This window comes from Hetaerina americana, unplaced genomic scaffold, assembly GCF_022747635.1.
Source record: "Hetaerina americana unplaced genomic scaffold, ioHetAmer1.1.p SCAF_161, whole genome shotgun sequence".
NCBI classification, from domain to species: domain Eukaryota; kingdom Metazoa; phylum Arthropoda; class Insecta; order Odonata; family Calopterygidae; genus Hetaerina; species Hetaerina americana.
Window position 1 is genome coordinate 505001 of NW_027286721.1, and position 12920 is coordinate 517920.

Consider the following 12920-nt stretch of genomic DNA (forward strand, 5'->3'; position numbering starts at 1 on the left):
TAGACAGAAACAAAGAATGTAGAAAGACAGAAAAAGATCACTCGAACATTATTTCTTGATCTCATATATATATATATATATATATATATATATATATATATATATATATATATATATATATATATATATATATATTAATTAAGGTAATGTAGTGATAATTGTGATGTACGTAAGTGGAGAGGGTGTGTGTATATTAGAGTGTGCAGTGTGGTCGCCCTGACGTGTTGTCCTCCTTCCGGCAGGCAGTCGACAGTTGAGGAGTCCGCCAAGGAACCGCTGTGTGCTTGTGTCGGAGGTGAGGCAGGCGGGGGAGTCATTCTCGCAGGCGGTCTCCCATCCCACGCACCCAAGCCCTTCTTCCCCACCACCACCCCTCCCCCTCGTCCCCACGACGCCACCCGACAGAGGCAACATCACCAAAGCAACGGCAAACAGCAAGGTGAGTGTTGCATTGTGGGCCACTTTCCCATGGGACCCTCCAGGGTCACTCGCTCCCAACTCCACAAAACGTGATCTGACTGATAAATATGCAAACTGAGAGGTCATGACCCCGGGATATAAGCCCACATCCACTGGCTGGTTGCCTCCTGAGCAACCCAATGGGGAGCCGTCTAAATGCTCCTGGCGGATAATCCTAGCTGTGTAATGTATGCCCAGTTATGTCAGTATTCTGTTGTCCCACGCCGAGAAAAACCCTTCTTTTCGTAAAAGAAGGGTTTTTACCCTTCGCAATGAAGGGTGTTAACCCTTCTTTTCGTTCGTTTTACTACTGTTTAATGTAGAATAAATGGAAAATGAGAAGGAAATCTACAGAGCTACAGATCAGCATACCAATTACTTCTTTGGTGAATTGCAGTGGTAAAAGTTATCTTGATAAATTAAATTGAAATGTACTGTTTAGCTTCGGTGATGATAGTGCTCTGAGGAAGAAGATAAAACATTCTTTTTCTTAGTGGATTATGGGGAATGGGATTGGTACGGTGGCTATCGTACTGGCTTCCCACCCAGAGGGCCCGGGTTCAAATCCTGGCAATGTTGAATATTTTTCAGTGGTATCCCTGCTTGAGGTGCTTTGTGAAGGGCACTTTGAGTGAGTACGCCGTCCGTTGGATGGGACGTTAAGCTGCGGACCCCTTGGTACCTTATGCTAAGAGTAGGCTAATTCAATGCAACAATTTCAGAGAGTAAAAATCATTCGCCTTGACTGGGATTCGAACCCAGATCCCTCTCAATATCCGGTCGAGTGCTTTAGCCACTTAAGCTACCGAGGCGTCCTCTTAAACTCTGAAATTTTGGGGCTTTTAAAGGAACAAGATGTAAAGTAAAAATAAAAGAGTAAAACACCATAATAGTTTAAAGTTGGCTTTAACCTCGTGGACTGTGGCGCCTTGCGCACGACTACGAATGCCTGTGACATTGTATGCACGGTATTTCGTCACAACATCTAGTTCCTTTAAAAGCCCCAAAATTTCAGAGTTTAACCCTCTTAGTGCGGCAAGCCGATATATCGGCTTTTGTATCCCTGGCGAAAAGTGCGGCGGGCCGATATATCGGCTCTTGCGTAGGCTATTGTTTAAATCATTGTAACTTATGGTTTTTTCTTTAATAATTTATTGTTTCTGTGCTATCAAAAGGGTGAATTCCATACAATTATATAATTAATTTTTTAATTTTTTATTAGCAATTTTAAATGCTTTTCAAAAAGTATAATCCTTACTATAATTTTTCGTTCAGTTTTGTACATGTTGGGAAGCTCATCCTAATTGTTTGCTCGTTTTTTTTCTGAGTTGTCTTTTTCACTATGAAAAGCCATTGAAAGGCTACTAATTAATCTGTTTTCATCTGTAATCTTTTGAATGTGTTGTGGTGTTGATATATATACGAGGGTCATCCGGAAAGTAGTACCCGTTCGTGAAATAAAGACACAAAAGTAAATATTAACAAACATGAAAAATTTTATTTGAAAGAGGATACTTTAAACTACTTCTCAACATAATCTCCAAGCAAATTAAGGCATTTGTCATAACGTGTGACAAGTTTCTGTATTCCTGCTGCATAGTCCTTCGCCGCCAGCTCATTGAGATACGCGAGGGACCCATCTTGCACAAATTTTTGCATAATGCAGATGGTGTTTAACAATTTCATGAACAATTGTTCGAGAAACATTGGGAAAATGCTCACAGATGTCATCAATTGTGACGCGCCGATCGTTCCTCACGTATTCGTCAACTGAGCTCACCAGTTGGTCTGTAATGACAGACGGTCTCCCCGAACGCTCATCGTCGTGTGTGTTCCCCCTCCCCATGTTGAAGTTGCGACACCACCGCCGAACAGACGACTCGTCCATTACATTGTCTCCATACACCTCCTTTAATTGGCGATGAATATCACATGGGCGAACGTTTCTTGCATTGAGGAATTTAATCACTGCCCTCACTTCACAACTGGCGGCGTTCTCAATTTTTTTAAACATTGTAAACAATCACAGAAACAACACAGGCAATGCTAGCGTCACGCAACTTGGCTCAGAGAAGGCAGACAAGCCACTGAAGCTATCTGACCTCGTCCAGCGGCTACTCGCGTCGTCAGCACTTCATGCGGCACGAACGGGTACTACTTTCCGGATGACCCTCGTAACTGCTTATTCAGACTTTGTTGATATGATGGAAATGAGAGCACTGCTTTGTAATCATTTTGGTTTCTCTTGCCTTCCGTCATATCTAATCAATTGCACCCTGTGTATTGGATTACATTGTCAACAGTTCTCTGTGAGTTAGAACTTTGGTTTTTGCCTGCCTTTAGATTGTAAGCACATTGCCGCAGTCTCAAGGAAAGGGGAAGAGTCCCAATTTGACTCAGTGAGATCAGCCTTTTCAACAAAATCGAACTATGCAGAGGCTGACAAAATAATTTGATTTTCACTGGTTTTTCTTTATTTATGTATATTATTTTCTGCATGTCTTTTCGGTTCTTTATTATATTTTAATATCGTAGTTTAATTGAAAAATGTTTTTAAAAAGATATTAGTATTGTGTCTAAAAATCGAAATATTATTGCTACAAAAATATTCTTCAAATTTATATTGCTGTAATAATAACATTTATTATTCAGATGATGTAAATGTATTACATCATTATTAACTACAATATTTTATTTTAAAATAAAAAAAACTCCATATGGATATCTAAACAAATAACTTCATAATGTTTTCTTTTCCCTAAGGTGATACATTTTCTTAAATTACCCTTTGCACCTCTCACTAAGTACCCCTGGAATCCCCAACGCACTAAGAGAGGGTTAAGAGGACGCCTCGGTAGCTTAAGTGGCTAAAGCACTCGACCGGATATTGAGAGGGATCTGGGTTCGAATCCCAGTCAAGGCGAATGATTTTTACACTCTGAAATTGTTGCATTGAAATGCAAAATTAGCGGATGACTCCGTTAAAAGTTACTGTTGCGGCATCTCCATCGCAGTTCCTTTGGAATTTGTCAAAGTAGGCTAATGTCGACGCCGGGTTTCTCTCTCCACACTTCACCCTTTCCCCATCCATCCCCTAGTGGCGCAAATGACCTCAGATGTCGATCACAGCCTCCCATAAAATACTACTAGAAAGTGGATTAATAAGCGTTTTATTAGAAAGATGGCCGGAGACAAGACAAGGCAAAGACGGATTAAGATGCAAGGCCTCTTTTATAAAGACCTTCTAAGATCCACCTGCGTTATTTGACGTTGATACAACATTGATCATGTGTGCAATGGTCCCTTGTCCTTCTTCTTATTGATCAGATCAGTCATTATAGTAAACCCTGATCCGAATGATATTAGCTGAACAGTGAACTGAATTTCAATGGAAACTCAACACTGCCCACACACAGACTAATATTATAAACGGACTCAAGGCAATGGACATGGGCATAGATACTTGATGACACAGCAATGACATAATCAATGCTTCCTGTAACACATTCAGAGGGCACTGTCATTGTCCGCCATTGTCTCCTGGCAATGAATTCAAATCACCATTGATCCTAAGATGATCTCAAACCTCATCTTTATTATTCTTACGATAGATCTGGGTCTTTTTGCGACTTTAATCCAATATATCTTCCCAAAATAAAATGCGAATTAAAAATGTGATAGTTAGGGACATGTATACATTACTTGGGCACAAGATGTTGTTTGGAAGGTACGAGAATGAAAAAGCAAAGAAATAATGACAATAGAAAACTAATTGAGAAAGGCTCCTAACTGCTGATGCCTTTAAAGAGGAATTAATTCCAAAGGAGGGTGCTTTATTATTAAACAGTGGAGATGAATATAAGAAGAAGAGGAAGGAATATATAGGAAGAAGAAGGAATAGCCGTAACCACGAATTGACAGAGAGTACTTTGAAAAAGGAAGGAATACAAAACCATCAAATGTTATAGATTTTAAATCATAAGCATAAATTTAGTTTTGATGGCCTTTTGATGGCTTTTTTGTCCAAAATTTAGTGTTTTTTTTTGCCATTTTTTGTACAAGGTAAAATTAACCTAGGTATGTAAATATTTTCAATGCAATTAATATTAAAATTAACAATTTAGAGCGTATTTTCAATGGAATATTAGAATTCCAAATGGTATTTGGAAGGTAGCGCATCGTATGAGGTCAAAGTTCAAGCCCCAACGGGTCCGAAACCTGTGTATTTATTTATTTATTCATTTTATTTTAAAACATTATTCAAATTCACAGAAGTAGTGCCATTTTACTGTGAAAAATATAACAAACGTGAAGATAGATAGATGGATAGATAGTGTTCTTTATTTGGGCGAAATGGAGACGAAATGGTCCCTTCTTCCATGTAGACAAAGACTTACTTAAGAGAGAGAGTACTTTGAAGAAGGAAGTAATACAAAACCATCAAATGTTATAGACTTCAAATCATAAGCAAAAATTTAGTTTTGATGGCCTTTTGATGGCTTTGTTGTCCAAAATTTAGTTTTTCCTGCCTATTCTTTTGGATGGGGTAATATTAACCTTAGGTATGTAAATATTTTCAATGCAATTAATATTAAAATTAACAATTTAGAGCGTATTTTCAATGGAATATTAGAATTCCAAATGGTATTTGGAAGGTAGCGGGTCGTATGAGGTCAAAGTTCAAGCCCCAACGGGTCCGAAACCTGTGTATTTATTTATTTATTCATTTTATTTTAAAACATTATTCAAATTCACAGCAGTAGCGCCATTTTACTGTGAAAAATATAACAAACATGAAGATAGATAGATAGATAGTGGTCTTTATTTGGTCAAAATTGAGACCAAATGGTCCCTTCTTCCATTTAGACAAAGACTTACTTAAGAGAGAGAGAGATTACTTTGAAGAAGGAAGGAATACAAAACCATCAAATGTTTTAGACTTTAAATCATAAGCAAAAATTTAGTTTTTATGGCCTTTTGATGGGTTTTTTGTCCAAAATTTAGTTTTTTTGGCCTATTTGTTTGGATGGGGTCATATTAACCTAGTTATGTAAATATTTTCAATGCAATTAATATTAAAATTAAGAATTTAGAGCATATTTTCAATGGAATATTAGAATTCCAAATGGTATTTGGAAGGTAGCGGAATCGTATGAGGTCAAAAGTCAAGCCTTAACGGGTCCGAAACCTGTGTATTTATTTATTTATTCATTTTATTTTAAAACATTAACCACATTCACAGAAGTAGTGCCATTTTACTGTGAAAAATATATAACAAACATGAAGAAAGAGGACTGAAGACTATAAAAGTATAACAATTAACAATGAGAACCAAGCATTGACCGGGGGGAAAACCGTGGATTGGTGTATGGTTTGTTTTAGTATTTTTATGGATACACAAATGTCCTCGTTTCTGTTTTTTATTGTGTTTTCCGGTTTGTTTTTTTGAGTTTGGTGTTCTTTTTTCCTGCTCAGGTTGGTGCCGCGGATGGCGGTTTGCCGCTTGGCAACTGCACCCAGTGCCGTTGTGGTTCGAACGGCACGGTACACTGTTTCCGTGAGACTTGCCCTGTGCTGGAATGTCCGACGGAGAGGCGAGTTTGGCCGATTGTCGTGAACGACGGGGGAGTTAAGAGTCGTTCCTGTTGCATGAAGTGCCTAGAAGACAGAGCTGAAGCGAGGAGACAATGCGTTCACGACGGAGTTGTGTACAAGGTACGCAAGGCTTGCGTGCGGTACGCACAAACATATGTAGACGCACTGACGTTGTACAGATGCCATCAATTTATGCTCGTTGTTGAGATTGCGTTAATCCGCAATTTGATGGCATTTGTCGGTATTGATCGACTATGGCATTGAATCGAAAGACAATCTTGAAAGACTTAAATCCCAGAGAAACCGCGGTAGATTCCCCAACGGTACCTTTTTAACACATTCGTAATGAGTTTCACAGAATCGAAACCCGTAACACATTCCCATTCCATAATAAGACAACCAACATTAAATATTATCCAAATAATATATCAAAATTTCCTCTAAAATCGCAAATACAACAAATAAATGAAATTTCAATCTCCAAATGACTCAAATTCCCATTTTTTATCGAACTCACCAGGTAAAACTGTAATGTATGTAGTTTAAACTCTCTATAGTACAATACAAGCTACCAAAACACACTTGTGTTGGCATTGTGCTGTGGTTTGAATTGATCTGTGGGGTTGGCATTGACAGCTACCTCTTGTGAATGAAGATTAGAGTTGGTAGTGGAGTTACTGCCCTGTTATTTCAACCCTTAGAAACATTATTATTAGGTAATCTACAGGTTAAGGTAGGTTTTTGGATGGACACAGCTCCTAATTAAAATATTCTGTGACACCTAACAAAATCCATCATCCTACTCTACATCAAAGTCCCTCTTCATCTCTGAGTACTTCCTTCCTCCTTTCATCCCCCTATCCAAGACATCCCTATTACCTGTTCCTTCCCTTTCCTCGTTTGCCTAACATTCTCCCCTCTATTACAGTCTTCAACATCCCACTATTGCCAATCAACACCCCCTTCATCCACTTTTCCTGCCTCCTCCTTAGTAATATCTCCCAATAAACCCCTCTCTTCGCCCACCATACCAAGTACTTCCTCATTTGTTTTCCTTCTTCTCTGTCCATTTCACCTTCTCCATTCTTCTACACAACCACATTATATCTACAATAGCCTCCAGTCTACGTCTATCCTCCTGCTTCAATGAGCACGTTTCCATAGCCACACACAGAACTACGCTCCATATCAAAGTCATTACAAGTCTTTTCTTAATATCCTCACTCAACGTCCCTCTCATCAACTCCCTCCTCCTTGTGTGAAAGCCTCTTTGCCTAATTGCGCAATTCTTCTCCTTACGTCCCTACTACTTTGATACCGTGTTGGTCCAAAACACTTCCTGAGATGCATATTAAATTGTTCTACTTGCTCTAGTTTTTTCCCTCGTATTCTAATGCTTAGCTTAGCCTTTCTCTTCCTGGAAAACCGCATAACTTTTGTTTTATCAATATTACAATCGATTTATCTACTCTACATCAGGTCCCTCTTCATCTCCGAGTACTTCCTTCATCCCGTCCAAGACATCCCTATCCCCTGTTCCTTCCCTTTCCTCGATTGATATTAACATTCTCCCCTCTATTACAGTCTTCAGCATCCCACTATTGCCCATCAATACCCCCTTCACCCACTTTTCCTGCCTCCTCCTTAGTAATATCTCCCAACAAATCCCTCTCTTCGCCTTTCACCTTACCAAGTACTTCCGCGTTTGTTTTCTTCTCTGTCCATTTCACCTTCTCCATTCTTCTCCACACACCCACATATCTACAATAGCCTCCAGTCTACGTCTATCCTCCTGCTTCACTGACCACGTTTCAGCACCGTTCATAAGATAGTAATGAATATATGTATATAACCAGGGTTATTCGAAAAGTAAGGTCTACTATTTTTATTTTTAATGAGAAATATAATTTATTCTCTAAACTTTGCGTACATCGTTGGAAAGGTTGAGCTTGTAGCTGTTTTTCTACATGGTCGCCTTGACGTTCAATCACTTTTTGCATCCTTGTAAGCATCTTTCAATTAATACCAGCATCGTACCTTCCTCCTGTCAGACGACTGCTTCTTTCACTTTTCCTCGTCTGACTTGAATTTCTGTCCTCCTAAGGTGTTTATTTGAGAGTGGGAAACGAGTGGTAGTCTCTGTGGGGGGGCAACGTCCTCTGGGCTGTTAAGAGGGTGGTCGATGGATTATATCCCATCAGCCGAATCCATTGAGTAAGGGGGTGGTCATCGTTTAATGTGAAGACATGTGCATTGCCATGATATGCACAAACACACTCCTCCTTTAAGTGAGGAGACAGAGACACCTTGTTTGTAACTTAATTGACCTCAAGACACACAATATTCTGCAGCACGGAGAAGTAGCCAACACTCTCTCTCTCTCTTCATTCATTCTAGGGCCTTCCTTTAAATCTAAATGAAGGGTGATTAATTCCCTCTGGTTATATTGCAATATCTCGTCAATTGGATTCAACCGTTGTTGATATTCCAATGGCAAACGTGGCCGCTGCTCATCGTAGGACGTTTTCCTGGCCATCAAAAAACTCCCTGCACCACTTCCAAAGCACGTTTTTGATGTCCATAATACACTTCTCACAACGTACACTTCCCGTTAATTGGCAGGATGGATATATTATATCAGAGAAGCAGTCGTCGCAGTTGGTTTCGGGCCGATGATATATCCCAGTAGCCGAATTATTTGAAAAATCAAATTTATTCTCAATTCTTCGTACATCTTTCAAAAGACTGAGCCTTTAGCTATTTTTCTGCATAGTCGCCTTGACTGATCGTCAATCCAACTCCAATGTGTCCAAATTCGGACACACAAACTCTAGCAATGTTCTGCTTTAAGGGGAATGTTAATTCCACATGCCCTTCGGTGGCATGTGGAAGTAACATTCCCCTTCTGCTGGTCATTTTGTCTGTGATCTACAAGCAGTTGTGCCTTAGTTTCCAGCCTATTCAGTGTTAATAACTCTTACAGTGTTCTACTTTAAGGGGAATGTTACTTCCACATGCCACCACTTGGTATGTGGAAATAACATTCCCCCTTCTGGGGGTCATTGTATCTGTGATCTACAAGCAGCTGTGCATTCGTTTTCAGACAACCCCATGTTAATAACTCTTGAAGTGTTCTTCTTTAAGGGGAATGTTACTTCCACATGCCACCACTGGGCACGTGGAAGTAACATTCCCATTTCTTCCCCCCTTGAGAAGGTCATTTCGTGTGTGGTCTACACTAAGCATGTGTGCTTTTGTGTTTGTGTTCTCTCGATGAAGGAGGGCGAGAGGAGGGCTCTAGACGCATGCCGCTCCTGCGTCTGCCAGTCCGGTTTGGTGCGGTGCGCGGTGGAGGTGTGCACCGGCGGTGGTGCCGTTGTGGTGACCTCCAAAGGGCTGGTGCATCACGTTGCTGCTTCGTCGAGCGCCAAGGAGAATGAACTCTGCCCTCCAAACACAAAGCTCTATCATCCCAACGGAACATGCTGCCCTACTTGCGTGGAGAGTGAGTATTTCTCTCTTTGGCATTTGGACCGCATTCCGCTCTAACGTACCGTTTGGTCTGTACCAGTGATTACGTGTTCAGATGTGGGCAAGAACTGTTCCTTCTTGTTCCAACAAACGAACCTGACCGAGAGTTTTCCTGATTGTTTTTATACATAAGTTATAAATGGAGTCCCTTGCGCTGAGCATTGCGTTTGTGTGGAATTGTGAGAGGTCATTACCTCCCGTACAGTGTCCCATACGAGGCCGGAGTTATTAATACGGCCAACTGAGGCCATTAAATGCATAAATTCCCATTTGAATTCATAGCGTTCTGCAGGGTTCGTCCGGAAAATAAGTGTACTGAGCTCAGGAAAAAAAATTTATTACACTTTTACATATATTAAGCTAATATTCCTCAAAATAGGACCCTTGTGAGTCGATACACTTGTTCCAGCGGCGTTCCCATTCCGGGAACGCTCCCGCGAAGGCATCATCGGGAACCTCTCGAAGACTCATCGTTGACCTCTTCTCTGCCCTCCACGAACATCTTGTGCCACTGAGAGATCATGTTTCTGGACATGGCTGACTCCCCGTAAGCCTGGTTAATCATACCGACAGTTTCGGTCGACGATTTCCCAAGCTTTACCGCAAATTTGATGGAATAACGCTGCTCCAAAAACTTCGGCATCGCGTTCCGTGACGTGGGTCGAGCGTGGAGGTTCGCGTTAACAGAGCTCCTCACTACACCACAGCTCAGAGCCGACTGCCTTTTTCAGCGTCGCTTGCCAACATACCCCCCTCCAATCGCAGCCCGTCAGAGCGGTGCTGGGCGCGCCTGGAGCGGCGCACCCAGCCCAGGAGTCAGTACACTTATTTTCCGGACGAACCCTGTATATATTTCGATGGTTTTTTCCTGTTTTGTTGTCCCTTTTCTACCTTCCTTCTTATTCAAAGTAATCTTCTCTCTCTCTCTCCATTCATTCGTATTCCAGGCTATCTATGCCTTCTTCCTCTTCTATCCCATCATATTCGTATTCTTGTCCATTCCAATACTTAATAAAGCACCCTCCTTCGGAATTCCTCCTCATTGAAAGACAGCAGTTCTTATAAGGCTCTTTTCAGTTAGTTTTTTATATCGTTTCTTCTTTGCTTTATTATTTATTGTGTCTGTCTTCAACACATGTACACTTGTGCCAAGGGATATGTCCCAAATTATCACATTTGAGTGAAGAAATCAAGCGAAAGCGTTCACATTTGGCTCTAGAAGAGAGAGTCGTTCCATCAAGACAATATTCACCAGCTCATGAATAAGTCATGTTGCAAATGGCCAAAATTCATTGAATTATAGTTTAAAATTGCTCGTAACTCAGGCTCACCCTATTCTCGCCAAATTTCGCCCGCCCAATCGGGTTATTTTCTCTATTTGCAAACTTGAAAATAATGGCTCGGATGGTCAAAAAATTTGGAACCGTTGATGAATTGATGTCTTGTGGTAGTCAATGGCTGTTTTGAGGAGAAAGACAGTTCTCATTATATAGAAAAGGGTATCAAACTTATCGATAATCACTGGGAAAAGTGTTTTATAGAGCTGAAAGGAGATTTCATTGTAAAATAAATGCATTTTTGTGTCCAAAATTCTGGTGTTTTCTTTGCTAGCTGGGGTACTTCTGGGATTACCCCCGTGTGTGTGTATATATATATATATATATATATATATATATATATATATATATATATATATATTTATATAATACTCATATATACAGAAACAGTAATAAGGAAAAGGGATAGGAACACACATAAAGGACGAACACAATGAAGGTGGGGAAGGCGGAATCGAACGGATCACAAGAGCAAAAATATTTCCTTGACATATTAGACCCACAGATCTCAGGGTAAATTACGTTTCCTCAATAGCTCAAGTGGTTAAGAGCATCCGCCCAATGGCAAGTGGAATAATCCGAGGTTCGAGTCCCGGTCAAGGAAATATTTTTACTATACATGTATACATGTATATATATATATATATATATATATATATGTATATATATATATATATGTGTATATATATATATATATATATATATATGTATATATGTATATATATATATATATGTATGTATATATATATATATATGTATATATGTATATATATATATATGTATGTATATATATATATGTATATATATGTATATATATATATGTATATATACATGTATATATATATGTATATATATATACATAAATATAAATATATATATATATAATTATAATAATTTTATATATATAATATAATATATATATATATTATTTTTTAAATATATATAATATATATATATATTAAAAATATCTAAAGGCATTGACTGGACAACCACAAATGGGTCAATAAATGAAATCCAATCGAGTACCGCACGGTTTCTCTGAGGACAACCATTGTATTGTTATTCTGACTCCGTTCTTGCCTTCCAGGTGACGGTGTGTGTTCCGTTTTTGGTGACCCTCACTACCGAACATTTGACGGACGCTTTTACAGTTTCCAAGGAGCCTGCAAGTATTTGTTGACGAGCGACCACTGCGATGGCGTCCAGCTTCCATCGAACCAGGGCAACGGCAGTACCCGAGGACCGCGGTCCGTACCGCAATCACCCAAGGGAACATTCTCGATAAGGGTCACCAACGATGCCAGGGGAACGTTCTCGTCTTCTTGGACCAAAACCATATCCATCAAGGTAATTACTGCGGTACGGTATACCTTGGAACATTGTTTTGATAAGCGAAAGAGGTCAGGACGGAATGTTACCTCTGTTTGCGTCTGACGCAAGGGTTGGTGTTGTGTGCATAATGGTTGCCTTCTACACGCACACATTACGCCTTGATCTGCATTGTTTGGAAGACCGCGGCACTTGTGGTATGTTTATGGTTGCTTCGTCGAAATAAGCAGGACAATTGGAAGTCTTTACAAATTTAAAATCCGTTCACACGCAAACCGCACGTCAGGGAAAAAATTATTACCAATCCATTTATACAAAACTTGCGTGATGAAAGGGGTAATTCTTGTGTTGTTCATTTATTGTTTGTTTGTCACATAGGCGTACGGGATGAAGGTGAGTCTTGGGCAGAAGATGAGAGTGAAAGTGAACGGGAAAAGGGCTTTGCTTCCCCTTGCCATCCCGTTCGAATCCGAGGGACGCAACGCAAGTGTGCCGAAAGAGAATCTGCCCTTGTCCCAACTGCTCTTCTCCGTGAAGAAGGAAGGAAGTGGTGGTGTCATCCTCAGACTATATCCAGGTGAGATTCAGCATTGTAGCGTTGACGCCCCTGCCTTGCGTAAAAAGTTACTATTTTACTACGTGTCCAATACACAAGAGGGTAGTTATAAG

The 12920-nt window shown here is 40.0% G+C and overlaps 1 protein-coding gene across 5 annotated transcripts in view; it reads left to right on the plus strand.

The window, feature by feature from the left end:
• LOC139687085 (BMP-binding endothelial regulator protein-like) overlaps positions 1 to 12920 on the plus strand; it is a 59323-nt gene that overhangs the window by 29671 nt on the left and 16732 nt on the right. For all 5 annotated transcript variants that reach the window (XM_071584194.1, XM_071584190.1, XM_071584191.1 and 2 more), the window contains 5 exons: positions 243 to 439; positions 5935 to 6174; positions 9334 to 9559; positions 12010 to 12269; positions 12630 to 12828. In XM_071584194.1, the coding sequence (XP_071440295.1) occupies positions 243 to 439; positions 5935 to 6174; positions 9334 to 9559; positions 12010 to 12269; positions 12630 to 12828 (1122 nt within the window). The remainder of the gene's footprint in view (positions 1 to 242; positions 440 to 5934; positions 6175 to 9333; positions 9560 to 12009; positions 12270 to 12629; positions 12829 to 12920) is intronic.